This window comes from Melospiza melodia, chromosome 5 (assembly GCF_035770615.1).
Source record: "Melospiza melodia melodia isolate bMelMel2 chromosome 5, bMelMel2.pri, whole genome shotgun sequence".
NCBI classification, from domain to species: Eukaryota; Metazoa; Chordata; class Aves; order Passeriformes; family Passerellidae; genus Melospiza; species Melospiza melodia.
The window spans coordinates 76,725,977-76,746,991 of NC_086198.1; the positions used below are offsets into that span (position 1 = coordinate 76,725,977).

The following is a 21,015-nucleotide window of genomic DNA, read 5'->3' on the forward strand; positions in this document are numbered from 1 at the left end:
CTTCTGCAAATCTTGCAGTGTGTGAAAAGTAATTCCCCCCTGAGGAATTCAGAAGGTTGACAGCAGAGGGGGCTTCTAGCACATGGAGCTGGGCATTGCTCACACATGGGGTAATTCTGTTGTCAAGTCCAGTTCTCTTGGTAATTTCTAGCCAGAGTGATTTGCATGCAGTTACATTATTTGTTTCTCAAGGCAAAGTTCTGAAGCCTTGGTGTGCTTTAAGGGTGGTTGGGTTGATTGGTGGGGGTTTTTCATCCTCTTGACCTGTTTCTCTTAAAAGAGAGAGGAAATAGCTAAGGGGTTATATCTGGTTACATTTTGAAACCCTCTTGACTTACAAAATACTAGGGTTTAAAAGACAAGAAATAAAATTCTGCATTAAAGCTTTTTTTAGTTTCCTTTAAATGTAGCTTCTGGAGTCATTCCTTAAAGCACAGTCCTTAGCTAAAAACCTATATGCTATTACCTAAATAATAGCATATAATGTTGTGGCTTGGGTTTAAGTGACTCTAAAATTAAGTGTGTAGCCACTCACTTCACTTAAAACATTTGTAAGAAGCCGTGATTCTCACAGTTTCTCTTCCAACCATATCAAAACTAGCACATGTTAGAACAACAGGTTTTAGCCTACTGTTTATTGTGTTTCTGCTAAGAGTATCCAAAAAGAAACACCAGAGGTACTGCAAAAAGCAGGATGGGAAGTAGGTTGGGGTTTTATCTTACTGATATGGGAATTACATATCTCTTACCTAAACCCCTGTAATTTTCCCTTGTCATTTCTCATGAATGCAACCTTTGTCTTCCCTGAACTATTGTTTGAACCTTTACATGGCCTTTGGAGTTGCTGTTTGTTCTTTTTAGCAAACTGGAACCCAGAGTTGACTGCAGCCTTCTGAAGTAGAGGAGTAATAGCTTGGCTGACAGGTTAGTGGTGAGATTTCCAGTTACAGCCTACACAAATATCAGTGGGAGCAATGTACCAACTTGCTGAAGTTGTTTCAGAAATTGTATGCAGTCAGTAACATAGATTTGCCTGCAAGCCTTTTGGTTTGTTTTTTTTTTTCATTTACCATAAGGATGAAAATATTCAAATGGGAGAGAATCTTAAATATTGTAGATTGGATAAAAAGTGTATGTTATTGATATTGTACACAGAGCATAAGTGGCCATTGTGCTAAACTCTGTTTGAGCAAACAATGAAAGTTGGGGAGCTCATGGTAATGTGTTTTGAGAAATATTTTAAGAACTAGAATATTCTAAATGTACGTCTGTATATGAGGAAATTCACATACATGACACACACATGTGTGTATCTTTAGTTATTCAATACATGAGATGTTAAATAATGGACATGAGAGATTTGTTAAGGCCTACTAGTGCAAATGAGTTTGATGTCATCTAAGTCCAAAGAACTGCACTGTTTTATAACTTGTAGATAATTGATAATTTGTAATTATCAAATCAGTTTTTAAATGAACACTAATTTGTATTTAAGAATTGGGCTACTGACCCTTTGTAAAAACTTCCAGCAAGGTTTATGACTGTAATGTCCTTCTGTGTAGAACATTAGGAATGTGTGAAATCACAGAAACTTCTTAGAAAGTTTTCACCTTTCTCTACTGTCAGGGGTCTCACCTGCTACAGTACATCACTTACCAAACTATCCTAGAGAGCACCTTGGTCGTAAAATGCATCTCTGGGCGAACCTCTGCATCAGAATGGTACCAATTAATGGATTGAATTCTTGCATGGATTTTGAATTCATTGTGAAGTGGAATCACCAGCTATAAATTCTCACTATAGCAGGAAGGTGTTATCTGTTTTGTTGAAGAGTTATTCTACTTCTGCCCCTGCTTGTGTAGTTTGCTGGAGATTCCCAGAGAAAGTGAATGGGGATCCCTGATGTCACAGGTATTTGGATAACATAAATGGTGAGGTTACTCACTGAATTATGTATTAACACTTTTCTAGTAAACGTTTGTAATATTGTTATAGAGTTTTCTTCTTAGACTTAGTTGGGATGAGTTTGTGTGACTGAAACTTGAGCCCTGTCTGTTTACAGGCACCACTAACAATCTTCTGAGATCTTTTCCTGGAAATCAGTTGTCATTCAAGAACTTGCCTGAAATCAGACACTTAAAGGATGGTCTTAATTTCCTTTTAAATTTGGTGACATCATTACATCCCATATTTCTGTTGAAGCTGGATAATCTTCAAGCTCTCTTCCAACCCTAACCATTCTCTGATTCTGTGATAAAAAGTACAGTGGATCTGTTGGACTTTCTCCTTTGCAAGAAGTCACCCACTATTGCTTTTGATTTAAGATTTCAAAAGATAAAGAAACAAAACCAAACCATGTATTTTTAAAAGTTTTTTGTGATTAATTTGAAAACATGAAGATTCAGTTGATTTTTTTGTATTCATTGTATTTGAAATATAGAGCTTTTACATTATTTTTGTCTGTAACTGCTGTAATTTTAATGCATTTTTAAGATACTCTGGGGGTTGGTGTGTGAATACTGAGAAATTTTTTCAGAGAATATCATACAATCTGCATTCATGCAGAGCAGATTTCAGGTTTGAAGAACCAAACATTTCCAGACAAATTTGAAAGGAAACATCTGTGAGTGGACACAGATTTCTACAGCTGTTGCTATGTTTCAAGCACAAATGTAAAATATTTAAATTTGGACCAACGTTGAATTGGTGACTTTGGTTGTTTGGGTTTAGACTTTGCTGCTTTCACTCATTTTTGGATGATTGTCAATGACCAACAAGCACAACCCAAAGCCTACAGTATTAGAGATGTTTACCTGAAATGTCTGTCAAAACCTTCTTGTTCCACGGTCCTGTTTTCCATTATGTATGAGCACTGCCACGTAAATTGGCTCAAAGTGTCCTTTGAAATACAAAAGCTATCAAGCAAAATGCATCTTGGTGAAAGATTTAATGGTGTACAATTACATTATTGGCTTTTGTTTGCTTGTACGTATTTGGCTAAATTTCACAGTAAAGCCTTGAGAGCAGGCAAGGTGTAGAGATACACCTTGACAGTGTTGGAAGGGTTGTGCAACTCTTCTCATGTAATAAATGAAGTGTAATTTTAAAATGGGTGGCTGCAGCCAAGTTAAACAAAAAGACAATTCATTGTATCTGCCACAGAATATCAGTTCCTTTTATAAGGTAAAAGCACATTTATTGTTTGGAATCAACCTTTGGCATAACATCTTATTTCTTTATATTCACCTTCAGATGTGTTAGCTTTGCAATGTTTTTACAGTCTGAAAAATTAATGCATGATAAGCATTGTATATTGTATATGCTAAATGTTGCACAAGGGGTTCCATGTGTATTTTGGTGTTACCTCTTTGTAACTTAATCCATTGGGTTATTCAGGGTTCCTTTCAACCAGTAGTTGAGAAAATGAGGACCTGTCTCTAGCAGTAGTATGGCTGTTTGTATTGTGCAATGAGACATGATTCTGTAGATGCTGGCTGTGAAACATTCTAGATCCAAGTGCAGTAGGACATTAATGAAATGCTTCCTAAACATCTGGTATTGGCTGAAAATGTTGATCCAAATTGTCCCTACATAAGCCAAGTAGGAAAGATATTCTTTGGGGGTGGGGGGGTGAAGATAAGCTGCACCCAGTAGATCACATTTCAGGGCTGTTTTCTATAATACCAATTTATAAAATCATTAGAATCTATTTGCATGGATGTAGTCACTGCTGTTTGGGATACTCTAATGTTAAAAAGTAGCTGGCTCTTCTGTTTATGTGAAACAGTTGCAGTGTTTCTGTTCTTACAGTATTTCTTACTGCCTCTACAATATTGTATTTTTGGCTACATTCTTTAACAGATATACTTTAAAGTAAAGAACTGATGGTTGTTAGATGTTCTTTGAGAGTCATCTTTGTCTTAGTTGGACTTGGTTGTGTTGGTAAAGGCAGAGTAATTGTTTCTGACTCTGTAGCAATTCTTAGTTCCAGTTTTAAATTTTTCTGAAGTATTCATTTTTTTGCTTTGTAGTAGCACAAGCAATCCCAAGTACAAAATATCCTCTTTTCTGAACCTCCTGTATGTGGATGCTGTAGTTAGCATGGGAGTGTGCATATGAAAATGTGTCAGAAATGTGAGTGTATGGACATGCTGACCTTCCATCCCACAGTGCTGGAGCAATTCGCATGTGCTCTGTGCTGGGGATTTTGGGGAAAAAAAGAGTCCCAGCCAGTCTTGTGGTGACATGGCCAGTCCTAATGACACACCACAAAACCTGACAGAACAGTCTGCAATGGAAGTAGGTCAAACCACATTCCTGAATGAAGTAGGTAAACCTGCATTCCTCCCAGCTGGAGGAGGCTCAGAAAGGCAAACATTATTATTAAAATGGTCAGGATTGTGGAATGAGCCTTTCTTCCTTTCTGCAAAACAGCAAAGGACCAAGTAGTTTATATTCTTGAAAAGCGCTCTTCACAGCTCTCTGCCCACTTAACACCTTCCTTTGAAATGGTTCTTCAGCTGTGATTTGGAGGGAAAAGTCATCCTTGATTCAGTGGCCCTGTTTTCTCCCTGCACTAAAGTTTCTGTGTATTGGGAGCTTTGAAGAGACCTTTGTGTAAGGGTTACTCACATTAACTTCTTCTAAAAGCTAGGGTTATTCACATGAAATTCTTCTAAAGTAATATTTACACAGACTGGGCCTGGCTTTGTCAGGAGGTCCATGCTTGCCTTGCAGAGCAGTTTATGGTGCTTATGTGTGTATCACTAAGAAAGTTCTTATGTGAAACAAAAAGTAGAGCCTGTTTGGCCGTGTTGCCAGGCAGAGTCCTTTATCTGTGTGTGAGAGGGTTTGTGTGAACAGGCATCCTCTGCCTGCACACCCTTGTGAGCCAGCAATCTCCTCCTGGCTCTTGCTGCCTTTCAGTTTGTTCTTTTGTAAACCACATTTGTACATGACCTTTTCATTGTCCTGAACACAGGCCTATCCATGCTGCCAGGCTTGCTTTTCTAATATCTACTAAATCCCCTTCGGAAAGGCAAAGGAAAACTGAAAGAGAATTCTCACTTCATTCTCAGTGTCTTTGATAAGCCCAGTCAGTCATGGTGCTGCTGGAACTGTAAACACAGAAATAACATCTCCTTACAAGAATTTTTTTTTTGTTAGTAGCAACAGATAACATGAATAAAACGTGTCTCCTGGTCTTTACTCTGTGTTTGAAAGAATGGGGGGCCAGTTAAGGTACTCATGCTACATGTCTGCCATTGATATTTCTATCAATAACTAATCTCCAGCACTTATTTTCAGTCTGTTTTTCTTAGGGCTTTTAATATTGGGTGGCATAATTATTTCTCTTTTATATTTCAAAGGGTTACCTGTGGAGCCTACAGGTAGAATTGGAAAACTATATCCTATAAAATTTTGTTATAAATAGTGATGTTACCTATGTGTCTTCTCCCAAAATAACTGTTCATGCATACTGCCATAAGGACAGGATCTGTAAGATGGTGAATGTTTCTGCACCTGACAAAAGCAGATTGAACTCAAAATGTGTTAGAAATTACTTTTTTTGTTACATATGCTACTTATACCTGCATTAAGTAACTCTTCTTTTAACAGAGTATTTGTCTGTAAAGACTGTTGGAGTTTTGGGCATCAAAACTATGATTTTAAGTAAAATAGTCTAGTTTTTTGGTAATAATTGGCTATATTAATTTCTTTCCACTATGTGGAGAAAAATGGTTTCATGTTCCCTGTGACTTGAAAATAGTCAAGTAAGAAGGCTCCTGTCTCCTCTGGTCAGCACAGTGAATCCTTAGGACTTCAGTGTAGTTACATCCTGTGCTCTAGTCTCATTTCAGAGTTTTTAGGGGCAAAGTGCTGCTTTTCCCCTAAGTGCTTCCTGGTTTTAACATCTTGATTTACAAATATTTAAGGTAATTGCTGATATTTGAAGATTCTCTCCAAGGCTTTCCTGCTGTCTCAGGTTGTTTCAAGCTGCTTCTCTGTAAAAGAAAAGTGGTAGGGGTGGTGGTGGTGAAAGTGTGGGAATGTCCGACATCTGGTTTTTAACAAAAAATTTAAAGTTAGAGATTTGGTGGCACATTTAAATCTCTTTAGAGTTGATGAGCCATTCTTCACAATAGTTTGACATTTCAGCTATTTCTAATGTTACATTTATAAGGGAATTAACCTACCTCTACTGTGTAAATCATATTTTATTGCTGCTCTTTCCATTTTTTTTTTTTTGTGAAGTTAGATTCTGTTCTTGCTATATTAAGGTAACATAATTCAGAATTTCTTTCTTTTTTTCAGATAATTCCCATGTTCGTAAATTTCTAAGTTGACTTCAGAACTGACCTTTACATTTTTAGGTTGATATTCCCCTTCAGGACTTTTTGTGGAGTTATGGTCTCAGGATTGAGCTTTTAGAAGAACTTAATGTGAAAAATGGCACAGCACTTTGTGCAGAAAAATGCAGTAAAATACAGACAAGAGATTTTCTGCTTCAAGTTTTTTTTGCAGCTGTCACAGAGTGAAAATCAAACGTGCTGGTGATTGGTTGTGTGCTGATTAACTTCAACAAGAATTTACAGCAATTAGTTCTGCTACTATAGAGTCTTGCCTGAGTCATAAATCCTTTAGGATTTGCTGAACATCCTGAACAACTGAGTGAAGATTTACATTATTTTCCTTTACATTATTTTTTTTCTCTGACAGCAGTTTAATGACAAGTTCTTGTTCATCTGATGACATTGATCAGGAAGAAATCCAGCTGGCTTTGCAGGCTGCCAAAATTGCCACAAGAGAGAAGATCAGATCTAGATTTCATGGCAGTAACGATCTTATTCACCGCCTTTTTGTCTGTATCTCAGGTATGAGAATCACTGAATTATTAAAGTATTGTTCGGGGGGTTTTGGTTTATTTTTTTGAGCTTTTGCACATCAAGTTGTGGTAGAAAGGGCTAGAGATGAAGTTTCAGGAAAACTCTGGTTTTGGGGCCTAAGTTGCAGTCTGGTTTAGAAGGACCTGTTACCTGTTTGGAACGTACAGAATCAGAGATGCTGACATCTTAGACCTGTAGTGTTGAATTTGGATTTGTATCGGGTTTGATTTTTCCCTGGTGATGCCCTTTTGTGTTCAAGGAATGAAATGTGACTTAGCAGTTCTGTTTTCATGCAAAATTAGCCTTTCAGTATTTCCTGCCAAAGGATATGGAATATATGTATTGGCTTGCAGGTAGCATAAAAACCAGAATGTAACTTGGCCATTAAGGAGAATTAGTTTAATCGGAATTAGTTTAATTAGTTTAATCAGGTGTTCAATTTTTATTCCTAACGTGAACAAGTGATCCCCTTAAAATAAGTGAGGCCATTACTGGTACTAACAGGCAGATTTAAATGCTTTTTTAAAGGATGGTGTAACAGTCTAGAATTGATTTACCCATTTTTCTCAAACTTTAAGGTGTTGCTGACCAGCTGCAGACAAACTATGCTAGTGATCTGAGAAGTATCTTGAAGACCTTGTTTGAAGTTATGGCAACCAAACCTGAAACAGAAGACAAGGAAAAGCAGAAGAAAGGTAAAAGATCTAAACATTTGTTTTCTCTAATGAATTTCTGCTGGTAGTCCAGTGGAAATCCATAAGCTATTAGACACAAATTCCCCTAACATATTGTTATCTTTTTGACAGGATTCACTGTATAGGGTTTCACCTAAGTTTAAAAGGAGTCATGGAAACAGACTGTAAACTGGATGAAGTCCTGTTTAGGAACACAAGAGTTCATTTTAAGGCAAATACTAAAGAGTTAGTCTTCAGAGTTCATCTGCTGTTTCCATATTCCTGTATTTAACAGCAGCACAGGGTTTGTAGCCCATATAGTTTATAGCCCATGATTTATGCAGAGTAAATTCTGTAGATTCTTTTTTTCCCCTCCCCAGATTTGTTTCACAATGGGTCCATTTTAAATTACCAAAGAACAGACTGTAAGATGGGAATGCTCATCTTAGAATATCGTAAGATACTGATATCTTCCCTCTCTTGAACAAATTGATGAATTTGGCTTCAAAATAGAAAAATACCACATTTCGTTGTAGATAATTAAAGTAATGGAACCAGAACTAGATCATGAATCAACAAAAGATTTTTTTTACTCTGTGAACATTTTTATTATTTCTTTTCTAAGTGGCAAGTCTGCTAACTTATCTAAGAGTAACAGTGTCATCCCAGCAAGACTGCAATTACCTTTGTCCTTTGTTATCAGAACTACCAGCATCTGAAAGTGACCAGAGCTCTTTTTATTTCCCTACTTACTTTCCTCCAGATTGAAAACTTTTTCTTTCTCCTAGTTTCACTTGAAAGCATTGAGTTTTTTATGTGAAACACTTAGTTAAAAAGTTGGATCAAGTCAGCAGAAAAAAACCTACACTCCAGTCCCAGTTCTGCAGTGGGATAATGCACAACATGCATTACAGTCTTCTTTTGGTTGAAACTTCCACAATAGTTTTATGGTGGCAGCCTGTCATGATGTGAAAATAGACTGTGTTTTTTTATTGTTAAAAAAAATAAATAAATGGGGTTAGACAGAATTGCTAGAAAGAGAACACAAGAGCTCCTGAACCTTCAAATAAGAGTAATAAAGAAACTGGAGCTGTAAAGAACTATCACTGAGAAATATATATTAATCAATAGTACTTGGATGGATGTAATTTCTAATGGATGAACTCTTGCATTAAAAAGGAAGGTATTGACAAAAGTAAGCATAAACAAAATGAGCTAAAAAATTGGAGTTTTGGAGTGAAGTTTCTCTTTGATATGTGTGATTTGATGTGTGTGATTCACCTTGGGACTCTCTCACTGTTCTCAAAATCTGCTCGTGTTAAAGGATCCAAGTTAAGAATTGGGAAATATAATGTAAGTGCAGCTAAACTAGCAGAAGGAAGAAGACTGCATGTCCTGTAATAACAGCATCTTTCATTTCTGTTGTCATCCCAAAGCAAAGCAGGAGACTTGTAAATCACTGTTTGAGTCAGGGTAGAGAAAAGGCAAGAAGTCTAAGAAGGTGCTACTGTGGTCTAACCTCAGAAGTTCTAACATGAATCTTTAAAGTGAAAATTGGAAAAATATGAGTATTTTTTGAATTGTTTTACAGTTAATCATGGTTTAAGGAATGCAGCATTGGAAGACTGTGCTTTATGTCAAGAAAGTATATCATCCTCAGAACTTGCAGCAAAAGCCAGAGATGGGGACTTTGAAGGTATTTTCTTTTTTCTAAGAATTAAAATGAGACAACACTAATGTATTAAAAAAGTGATCATTAAAATGAAAAGTCTTTTAATGTTTGACTCTGGGAAGGGAGTATAAAATGTCATGCTGGTTTAGAGACAAAGGCAGAAGGTAAACTGAGCATATTTCTTTCAGGGTTTTTCTAACAGCCTCATGAAACTCTTATCCACAAATGGTCATATTCAGTAGGAATTGCTCTGTATCAATGCAGAAAGGGTCTGTATAGTAAAGGCTTTAATACAGTGTATGATGTTACATCTGATGAGTTTCTCAGGGCTGTGTGAGATGCAAAGCCCTAAGTAAGGTTTTCTCAGCCAAATCTTGAGAGGGTTTTTGTATTGTTTGCTGCATGTGGATGTGCTGCTTTATCCCAAGGTAGAAGTGCCTTTCATGTTTTCTTTACTTTTGTCTTTGATCAAGATGTTTTGGCTAATATTTTCACATTCTTCACCATATTATTTCAAAGAAAATGAAAGCTTTAGATAAGTCTGCTGAGGTTGCTCAAATCTCACTGAGTACATGGTAAGAATGAAAAATGCATGTAAGTCTCAGAGTTTTGGTTGAGGTTTGGGTATTCTGAAAGCCCACAAGTTGTTTCTCTTTTATTAATCTGAGCTTCTTCAGAGTTAGTTATGGGCTCAAGTCCTATTCTAGCAAACTCAGTATAAAAAATGGATTAAAATATATCAGAGCACTTGCAGTCAAAGAATAAGAAAAGAAATATATGAGCTAGAGCAAACAAGAAAGCAATCAGCTTTGATCTTCAAGGCTAAGTGGTGGTTTCAGCACCCCAGGAGCCCAATTACCAGAGCCATAATATGTCTGTGGTCAAGTGAGAAGTACAAGACAACCATCAGCTATGAAACTGTCCCTGAGCTTCCCAGAAACTCAAGTGTGCAGTAATTTCCTCGTGCTTTACAACTTTGATTTATTGCTATATATTTGTCCATGTACACTACTGTCCTTCCAGTGAGAGGTTTGGAATGCAGGATGACAGAGCTGGGTGATAAGCAGTGTGTGCCTCTGCTTGCATGTGGAGGGTGGTGACCAACAGAAAAGAAATATTGGTTCATGTCATTTGTAATAAAGATCAGAAATCACAGAGGGAAAAAAAGAACTCTTAAAGATCAGATTTTAGAGAAATGCTACTTATTTATAACTTATTTTGTGCTTATATAAAACCCATGGTTTGCTTGCTTACCCTTCTTCTCAAGCTGCAGGCTAAAAAATCTAAGCTATTTAGAACAGCAGGGCTGATTCATGTATAATGCACTGTAGAAATATTATCTCTTCTGCAGGAAGATGATCTGAAGGCAGATAAAGAACTATTCAGTAGTCATTTTAATTGATTTTTCTATTGTGCTGTAATTCAGAATGTCACAGAAGGTGCAGGAAGGAACAAATCTTTAAGCAAAATCCTTGCCATGTACAGGCTGTATTGCAAAAGAGTGCAAGATTATTCCTTCTCTACCACTTCAATTCTTTCTCTTTTGTTTTGGATCGATGCTGATGCTCTTGGTGAGTTTGACTTACAAAATATGAAAGCCAGTTATTCTGAACTGCAGGATGCTGCATAACCCTCTCACAGTGGATGTGTATTTTGTCACAGCAAAATGTAAAAGTTTTTTTTCCCTGGCATGTTGCTCAGCTTTTAAGGTTCTTCAGCCTTTCATGGCAGCTGGTATTGGCATGGGGAAGGGTTCATGTTTGGAGAAGTGGGTTGGGATGTTATTTACTGAAATAAGAGGACCCATGGTCTGACTACTTAGGTGATGTTCTGGCCAACACAGTAAAGGGGAATCTTTGGAGGTTCAAAAGGCCCTGCAGCACCCAGGCAGTGTGAATCATTTATGTCCCTGCCCTAAGTGAGTGGTAAAACCAGATATGTAGTATTTATAGCATATGAGATAACTTCAACAAAAGCAACCCCCTGCCTGCACCTTTATTCCAGAATAGCACGTGTTTTATATGTGCCTGCATGGTAGAAAGCAGATCTTTGTGGGATAAGTCAGTCCCTTTGGAATCCCTTTGGAATAAATAGATGTGGATGCCAGGATGAGCTTGGCTGCCTTGGCCAATGGTGTCCCATGCTAACATATCCTCTAAACCAAGCCAATAGCAGGTGCTCCTGCAGGTACTCTGCTTTTGGTGCTCACACAGGCTCACTGGGGGGGGCTTGGCCATGCCTGCACCCGTCTCCTTGCAGGCTTTCTCTGGGAGCCTCCCTTGGCTTATGTGTAAGTGGTTATGCTATAAATACCTACAAACCAGTGTAGCTCTTCTGGCTGTGTAAACTGAAGAGTGGAGTCTGCTGTAACTTGGCTCCATTCCTGATGGGCAGGAATGTTATTGTGTATCCCAAAGAGAGACAGGATGCTGAGGAGTATGGAGATGAGCTCCACCTTCCAAAACACAAGAAGTCACAGAAAGGCTACTAAAAAGGGCATCTGAAGTGGGTCAATTTGCTGAATTTGTGGGAACTTTGGAAATATCCCTCACCTCCAATACACATACCTGTCCTTTCAGATCACAAGTTGTCATTGCTGGCAACACTGTACAGACTTTTTCTGCTGAGGTATGCGGGGACAGCTAATGGGATACGTGGTTTTGCCATCCCTAAGGCATCCAGCATGAGGCATAAACTCCCACCAAGATTTTAACCTCAGCAGCCATGTGCCTTTTTCCCCTTACAGCACCTCCCCACGTGTCTTGTTTTTGCTGGCCACTGTGGAAGGAACAGCCCCTGGGTGTTGTTTGGGTGCAGGTTGAAGATGTCTGGTGGATAAAGCAACTTTTGCTGCTTGAACATTGTTCCCTGTTTCTTGCAGTGAGCCTGGTGGGTTTGTCCTTCAGGCCAAATCTGGGTCAGGGGCCATCAACAGGAGTACAGGAATACACCACAGTTATCACTGTAAGGGTACTCAAGCAAAGGCTGAGAGCATTGCATCAAAGTTAATTAATTCCTTTTTTGTACTTCAGTTCTATACCTCAGGTCACTCAATTATTTCAACTGAAAGTGAAAACAATTGAAAGCAAAGGAGCACATCATAGCTCTTCCCTTCTGCCATTGTGGCAGAGTATGTATCAAATTGAGAAGGTCCAGCCAGCTACCGGCCAGGAAAGCTCTTCCCTATTATCAAATAAATCCCTCTAACTGAATGTAGCAAATGTTTTAGATTGTATTCAATCAAATTTTAAAAAAACCTCAAAAATGGAAAGCAAGCCCAGCAACCTGAACAAATAAATGGCCTTAAGATTGTACTGAAGGTTTTAGCCTCTACTCACATTATGAAGATGAATCACTTGTTTTTGTCAGACTTTTCATTCTTATTGTATATAAAACCCACCAGCTGGTCTAGGACATAAAACAAATGTGAATATTTATTATGAGCCAATTGACATTGGCAAGGGTTTAAGAGTTAAATCCTGTGACCTTCTGAAGGTTGAAATACAATAAACTACAGCTTAATTGGCATTCCAAAACAAGCATGAGCCTATGGTCTATATGTTAATCTTTGGTGTCCTAATGCTCTAAGATTTTTGTCAAGAAAGTATATACATTTATACTTCATGGAGTATTAAAAAATTATATATATTTATAGGGAGAGAGTGTAAAACAATTTTATTTTCCTATGGTAGAATATTAATTTATGCAATTTTCAATAAGTTTTTTTTAAATATAGTTGAATTTCTTGTCCTGGTTGTATGATGGAAGTGATGGCAAGTGGGATACAAAATTCTGTGTATAAACTCAAAGCAAATTGTAGTGGCAGGCTACAACTGGGCAAAAAGGTTGGGCTCTGAATTGCAGTAACAGCAGACAGGGCCTGTGTGCTGGAACTTCCATGGGACTGCCTTTTCTCCCTGTGCCCTGGTGAGCTACAAACCAGCACAGGAGGAACCTTGCTGGGAAGTTCCTGGGCTCCAGCTTGGACAAAGCACAGCTGGATGAGAGCTGACTGAGAGTGGGCAGCACAGGTCACACACAATGTAAAGGAAACCTTGAAAATGTAAGAAAATTGCTCTTATTTAACCCAGTGTCAATGCATCCCTCATCAGGATAGAGCTGTGTCATTCTTAATATCCAGTACAGCTTTAGAAACACTGGGGAAGTAGAAGTTTGGTGTCTTTCTGCCATTTATGCATCTGGCATCATATTTCTAGTCCTAACAGAAAACTTTTGTATTTGCTTAGCAGATTCCCATGTGTATACATAGGTGTGCACACACACAGAGTGACTTAAATTTTTTGACTTCAAAATTATTGCCTTTTATTGTTTTCACTTATCAGTTTGTTAATGAGATAAAGCATAAGTGTGACCCTGCTCACCATATGTGGGAGCATTACATTTATCCTTGTGAGTTTGATGATTTTAATACTAAAGGTGGGCAAATCTGAGTTTTACTGGACATGTATTTTGGGATAACTTATTACTCAGGAGGACTGATCTGTTACAACTGAGGGAAATGTGAATATTTTAGATTACCCATTTAATGAAGTTAAAGGCAGGCTAAGAAAGTGTGTTATAATTCTTGTCCTAGCATGAGATATCTAGAAATCTGAAGATTTTTCTCAAGGAAGCCAGCAAGCATTATGAAGCTGTTGGTGCTCCATGAAAATATTTGCTGTAGCGTCTCAGCTGTCTCTGCAGCCATACCTGCATCTTCACTCCTTATCCCTCTAGCATCTGCACAGAACTGCCTTGCTTGCTAGCACCTACTAAAAACTGCAGACAGAATGGATTTGCTGTGGCTGCCAGTACAAATACCTGCTTGTGCCAAGTCGTGTTAGCAGCTGTTTGCTTCACAGCACACACTATTCCTCCCTGATCCCTTGCCATCCTACCCTCTCCTGTTTGGTCACAGGCCCTGACTGCTCTCTATCCAGCAGCACAAGCAAAAGTCAGAAGTTCACAGGCTCAGCCCCTTGTTCTTGTTGCATTATAAGTCCCTGGGTCAGAAAAACCCACCCATGCTCCTGTGTGTGCAGAATCTAATCACCATGGCTCTGAGACAGCTGTCAGCCCCAGCTGAATGCTTCAGTTTTTCTTGTGTCCTCTTTTTGCCTGTGCCTCTGTTATTTATGATGATGACCAGCAACACCTTGTGAATGAAAGAAATTAAACTGTTGCACACTTCATTGGCCAAACATGTTCTGTCCACATAACTTTTCGCTTTTTCCTTTTTCAGCAGCTCTGCTTACACTGTGTGATAGAGGAATCAAATTTCCATATGGAGGCAATGTTTTATAATCAACTGAACATATTTATTCATGCATGTAGAATTACAGGATTCTTACAGGTTTTAGGTTGTAGTGCAGTAATTCAATCTGATTTAGGCTTTAAGAACTTGCTCAGAGCCTTTTCCCTTCTCAGACTATCCCTCTTTGTTGGCACTATGTGGAACTTGTGGAGAATTCCATGCAGCGCTTATGGGAAAACATCCCCTAAATACTGTAAAGAATCCCCTAAATACTGTAAAGAACAGACTTATTCAATTTTGTAACTTCATAACCGAGATTTTGATTAGGTTTTGTCTAATAAATACGTGTTTTGAGTGTTCTGGTATGTTTTTATGTAGATCTACATTATCAACTTCTCTGTATTATAAAGATTGGTAAGAGAATATTCCTACTAATGGTTATATGGAAGACTCAAGTCTCTGCTTCATCTGATTTAAAGTAAAGATTTGACCCATATCTCAATGGAAACCAGTGTTTTCTATGAGAGTTGCTCCATTTTATATAAATAATTAATTTGCCCAAAGAATTAGTTGCTGATCATGTACCTGGACAGAATGGACACAGGACATCATTCAAGGTGATGTTGAATCAGGCAGAGCAGATGCTTGAGCCCAAGTTTGCAAAGCTCTGTGTCTTGGTGAAAGCTTTCTAGATTGGCACAGAAATTCCATCCTAACAAAGCCATTTGACCAGAGCTGAAGCTAAGAAGTGTGTACCTCTTTTCTCCCTTAGCCCCAAAATTTTCATCAAATTATATTCAGCATAAAAATTTATTTTTTGAAAAATGTCAAGCTGGCTGTAATCAGCACTGAATCTTCTGAGCAAGGACAAAAATTACTTTGGTACAATTGCCTGGAAATCTTACATCAAAGTCAGAGATTGCCCAGAATGACGTGGAAAATCAGATGTGATGAGGAACAAAAAAGGTTCATTTTACTGTGGCAGTTGAAGTGAGGGGTAAAGTAAAGCCACCGTAGTTTTCAACTTTCTGTGCTTAAAGCTGTGAGAATTTGCAATCCTGCTTTGCTCAGAGAGCTCCAGCAGCCCCATCTGACCCTTTTGGCAGTGGAGAAAGTAATGCTGTGACTACTGCAGCCGTGGCAGTTCCACGGGATGCTGTGGGAGCAGCACTCTGCAGCTCAGTTTGGAGTAATCAGGGTTATTTTGCATTATGTGCTCTGAAATCTAATGCAAGAGGAACTTTAAGTTGGAGTTCTGCGTTAGGAACATTGGATAAAAACAAAAGGTGCAGAAAGGGGTATTTTCCCTGAATTGTCTGGCTGTAACACAAACACCATAGTTTAGGGTTTAGCAGCTGCTCTTCAGCAGGGAGTTGTGCTGTGCTTGCTTCTGTTTTGTTTCCTACCAGAGTACAGATTTGCTGGCCTAGGCCTTCTGCAAGCTCCAACAACTTTTGGGGTTGTTTCTCTCTCTGCATTGGTCTCTTGTGTCTCAGCACCACAGAAAATCTTCAGCTTTCTGGGCTAATGTTTCAGTCATCACACAGCAGATAGACCTGGGTCAGTATTCTCTTCCTCTTGGGTTCTGAGACAGAGAGATGATCATCTTGGTTTTCTAAGATCAGATGGGACTGCATTAGGTATAATGCACATATTTAACGCCCAATTAATTTGTTCTTTTTGATAGTTTACGGTGTCTGTGGTATTTTGTCCATGATTATGGTTTTCTTAAAGCTCCAGCATCTTGGATTTACCTGACTTTTAACTCCAGTAGCAGAAAATGTATTTACCTAATGAGGTAGCATACACATGTAAAGGAGAATGCTAAAAGCTACAGAATAAATAAAAAGACTAAAATTTCATGATTTATGAGAAATTGTTATGCAAGATGTTTGAATTGTTAAGAGCCTTTTTCAGTCTTAACACTATTTAATTTTATCTTGTGCTTTTTCCTTTCTCTAAACTTGTTTTTTATTCATTTAAATACTTGTTTCTCTTCATTTCTCTGCCTTTTTTCCTGTGCATGCTTTTAATGTTTTCTTCTAAAATTTATATCTGTATTCTGTCTCATTAATCCCTTCCTTCCCTTCCTCCTCCTCTTTGATGTTTGTGCTGTGGACTGCATCCATTTCCCAGCAGACTTCTCCAAACTCTCGTTGCATGATAAAGCACTGGGCCAATTAGCCCAGGAACAAGGTTTGCCCTCCCTTCGTTGTCCAAATCCCTGAAGCACAGGCAGATAATGCTTTAGAGACTGGATGTTGCTATTTGCTGCAGCATGCAGAGCTAATGGAGCAGCATAGCCTGGAGAAGGAGTGTAACATAAAAAGCCTGTGGGTGCAGTGCTGCTGCCCTGCTCCCAGCACAGCTCCAGGCTCGTGCTCGGGGTTTAATTCGTGTAACGCACTCTCTGCTCCTCACATGGAAGCTTTTCCCCTCAGGAGAGGGCTCTTCAGAGAGTATTTCAATAGCCTGTTCTATAAAAAGCTCAGTGACTCAGTTGTTGATGTGTGTAAGTCAGGGGCTGCTCCCAAGGTTGAGTGAGATGAGCCTGGGGAAGGGAACCAAGGGTTGGCATCCACTGGGGCTTCTTGTATGGGCTCGGGGAGACCTAACCAGGACTTCATCCTTCCTGCCAGGGTGAGCACTTCAGCTCCACTCCAGCACTGCATTGCATTTCTAACTCTCACAGCTCTCTGTTTGTAGTCAGTGTAAGGCCGTTTTCAGTCAACTGGAAGGAAAGGCTTTGGGGTAGTGGCCCAGAGTTCCCCATTTCAAATGTCACTTCAGTGCTGCACCGCTTTCATTTTGTGCAAGACATCCCTCTCCTGATTTCTCCCCACACACTGACTGTAGCTGGGTGATGAGGATTAAAGCAATTACATTTGTAGAGCAGTTTGAATGCTAAAAGCTGTTACATAACCAAATGTTACTATTTGGGGGTGTGCTGCAGTGCAGCAGATCTTGGTCTGAGCACTTGGGAGAGCATGAAACCCCTGAGGCAAGGGGCACGGGACTGGCTGTGCCCCCCTGCTGATGAGTCACTGTCTGGGGAAATGTGCCCTTTGGCCACCCTAGTGACACTCACACTCAGTGAATCAGCTGACGTGACACCAGTGTGGAGGCAGAGAGATTCCCTCTGCTGTGGGAGAGTGTTCTGTGGAGAGGGTTGTGCTGTTTCTATACATTGCCAAGAAGTTGTGAATTATTTTTTATGAAAACCAAGCTACAATAACAAAAGTTTTCAGATTAATTCATCTGTCAGTCAAGTGATTCTGTAACTGTGAATTACAGCTTATATGATTATTGTTAGTTTGAGATCATTGTTTATCAAAATTTGGTGGGTGGTTTTTTTTGTTTTTTGTGTATTTGCTTAGTTTTGGTTTTTTGAGGGGGCTGGGGTCTTTGGGGGTTTTTTTGCAGTTAGTCTTTCTATTTAGCATGGAGAAAATCTATGTAAGATCAATTAAAAAATAACTTTTTCAGCATTGCACTCCAATGGGCAACAACAGAAAAATATAGGGGGGGAAGAAAAAATAACTCTGTCTTTCCTCCACAAAAAAAGCCCCTCAAGGAAAGTAAAAAAAGAAAATAAATTAAGCAGCTGATAAGAAAGCTGCTTTCTGCTGATGAGTCCCAGAGTCTTTGGGGTGGGCTTGTGCTGGCTTATAATGTGTGTGACCTAGCTGTGATCTGAGGGAAGGAGTGATGATGGCTCCAGCTGCTGCAGAAGTGGCACATCACATTGGGATGCTGCAGGGGGTACAGAAAGGGCCTGTGCTTTGTGGCTTTTCTGTGAATATTAAAATCAGTAACTCTCTGAACCTGGTAGCCCACCCTGCAATGCAGTTTATAAAGCATCAGTATCAAATTGAGCATCTTAACCAAGCCTGCTTCCACCAGATCTGCAGAGGGAGACCTGGTGGCACAGAGCTTGGATAATTTCCTAAATTTTTGCTGTGTTCAAAATGAGTGAGAATCAATGGATAGTTTAATCCCTGGAAACATAATCTATGCAGAGACAAGTTTTAAACAGGAACATTGCTATTGGTTCATATCTTTGCCTTTTGTTTTGGGTATATGTGATAACCCAAAGGGCCTCCTGGATGGAGAACATGGGGATTCTCCATCAGGCTTGCCATGGTTTCAGATCAGAGAAAGTGACAAAGTTTTCAAAATCTACATCATAAACTGATATTGGGAGTAATTTTCACTGGGCAAGATACATGTAGTGCCTTGGGAGATTGCAGGAAAGGAAAAAAAAGTAGAAAGCAACATGTCTTGGCTGCACTGTTATTAATGCTTGGCTTAAGCTGGCAGTCCTGTATGTTCCTGCTGCTGAAGGAAACCCTGCTTTGAACCAGGGATTTGTAGCCTTGGGTCCCCAGAGAACATTTTCTGGTGAACTGCTCTCAGGGATGAGGTGAAGGCTTCTCTGTGCAATCTCCTTTTTGTCCACCACACCAGTAATTTCTCTGCACATCAACTTCTGGGTTTGGTTACTGGCCCTGTAGGTGTAACCTTTATCAGACTGATGTGCTCATTAAGTGAAGGATAACTTCCTTAAGCTGGTTCAACCTCTAAAGTAGTTTAGAGAAGCCTACAAAAGCTGAGTCAAGTTTTAAGTTCTCTTTGTTTTTACTAATCTGCTTTTTGAGCAGTTTCTTATATTGAATGCTATATCCTTTGTACTTTTAATTTGACAAATGTTGCAATGTGACAAACACACGAAAACTGGTCATAGTTATGTTGGAACAAACCAGTGGATTTTTCATTTAATTATCTTTCTGCCTGTAGCTATAGTCCTCTTAACCTCTGCATCAACTGCACCATATATTTTGTTGTTTGATAGTATGCTCCTTGAGGCAGGGATGTTGCTTGTCAGGTTTATAAATCAGCAATTGCATGGCTTGCAAATTGTAAATAATAGTAAAAAAGGAGCTGCATGCAGGGAACTTTGATAAATACACCCAGAAGTTCATGTTCACCCTGTCCATGGATTCCTTCTGGAAAGAACTTGCTTTGCACTCATTAGATTTTTACCAACTTGATTAAGCAGTCAGCTTCATCATTTCTACACTTGTAACTCCAGACTCTGAGGTCATGTCAGCCTGTCATGAGCAGAAAGAGCTTGACAGAAAGGAGCCCAATACCTTCTGCCTTGCCAAAACCAAATCATTTCCCTGCTTGTCTTTTATGGGAGGTTGGAGAGCTCACAGGAGACATAAACAACTGAAACATGCTGTCTGTGGTAATGGGCACGTTCTTTCTCTGCTGAGCTATGTACACTTGATTTTGTGGTTTTGCTGTAGTTACTGGTGACTTCCAGGAAGAGTCCTAATAATTGAACAGATGGTAATCAGGCTTTGGGTTTATTACCTGTACAGTTGCTTGCCTAATTGAAGAAAAGCAGTTGGCCATTCTGGAGGGAAGGCTGAAGAGGCTGGGAATGATCTCAGCTCTAAGCTTGTTTTGATGGTGGTGGCACTGACAAAAACACTTGTGATTCAGCTCTGCTTTAATAATCTCTTGTCTTCTTGCTTTATTTTGCTTATCTTCTTTTCCCTGGACTTGCATATGACTAAGATAGATTTTATTTCGAGTTCAAAGCTGCCATTTTAATGCCTGATCTGCTCTGCCCAAAGCTGAGTGCCTGGCAGAGAAGAGAGGAGTTTGAGCCCTCCTGGGCATCCTGAACTCACTCAGCTACAGTTTGCAAAGCACTTGGAGAAATGCAGATGAAAGCAGCTGCTGTTATATTTTACTCTCCCTACTTCCTTGTGGACCTGGTAATCACATGTTTGGTTTCATTCCCCTTTGATTGATTCCCTTTTGTTGCTGTGTTTCTGCCAGATCCTCCTGACTGGGTTCCTGATGAAGTCTGCAGCTACTGCACTGCATGCAAGGCTCCTTTCACAGTCATTCGCAGGAAGCACCACTGCAGGAGCTGTGGCAAGGTAATGACTCACTCAGGGCTGTGAGGAGCTCCCACCAAAGCCAGCAGCAAATTCATGTGCACCACAGAACCTGGCTGCACAGCAAAATGTGCACACTCAGCCAGGGTTCTCAATTCACAGGTGCTTCTGTGTGCCTGGGCTGCCAGCTCTCAGCTTATGTTTACAAAGGACTGGGGAGGGGTTCGACTTTTATACAGCAATAAGTGTATAAAGCTAAAGGCAGAATTCCCTGATGAGATCCTAGAACACTCCCCACCCCAACAGAGTCACTCTGGACTATTGCTGTAAGCTCTAAGGAGCCAGGGCAGCCTGCACTGCCAGGTGTGATGCACTCACAGCTCAGCTGCATGACAGGGTGTCCCTTTGCTGTCTTTCCAAACCTTTGGAGGATCACTCTGGTGTGTAGGGCTGCTGCTTTGCAAGTTTGTGGGGGTGGAAGAGGGAGCAAGAGAGAAAAAAAACAGTCATGTACCACAGGAAGCCAGAAATCTGCAATCCCATTTCACTTGCTGGCTGGGGGTACAAGTTAGAAAGGAAGAAGCTGCTTCTTTAACCATGTAGTGGACTTGCA

The 21,015-nt window shown here is 39.5% G+C and overlaps 1 protein-coding gene across 4 annotated transcripts in view; it reads left to right on the forward strand.

Moving 5' to 3' along the window:
• Positions 1 to 21,015, forward strand: part of ZFYVE28 (zinc finger FYVE-type containing 28) — a 146,397-nt gene that overhangs the window by 122,744 nt on the left and 2,638 nt on the right. For 2 of the 4 annotated variants that reach the window (XM_063157506.1, XM_063157508.1), the window contains 4 exons: positions 6,721 to 6,875; positions 7,466 to 7,582; positions 9,153 to 9,257; positions 20,341 to 20,444. In XM_063157506.1, coding sequence (XP_063013576.1) covers positions 6,721 to 6,875; positions 7,466 to 7,582; positions 9,153 to 9,257; positions 20,341 to 20,444 — 481 coding nt within the window. The remainder of the gene's footprint in view (positions 1 to 6,720; positions 6,876 to 7,465; positions 7,583 to 9,152; positions 9,258 to 20,340; positions 20,445 to 21,015) is intronic. The other 2 variants (XM_063157507.1, XM_063157509.1) reach the window with 1 other exon arrangement.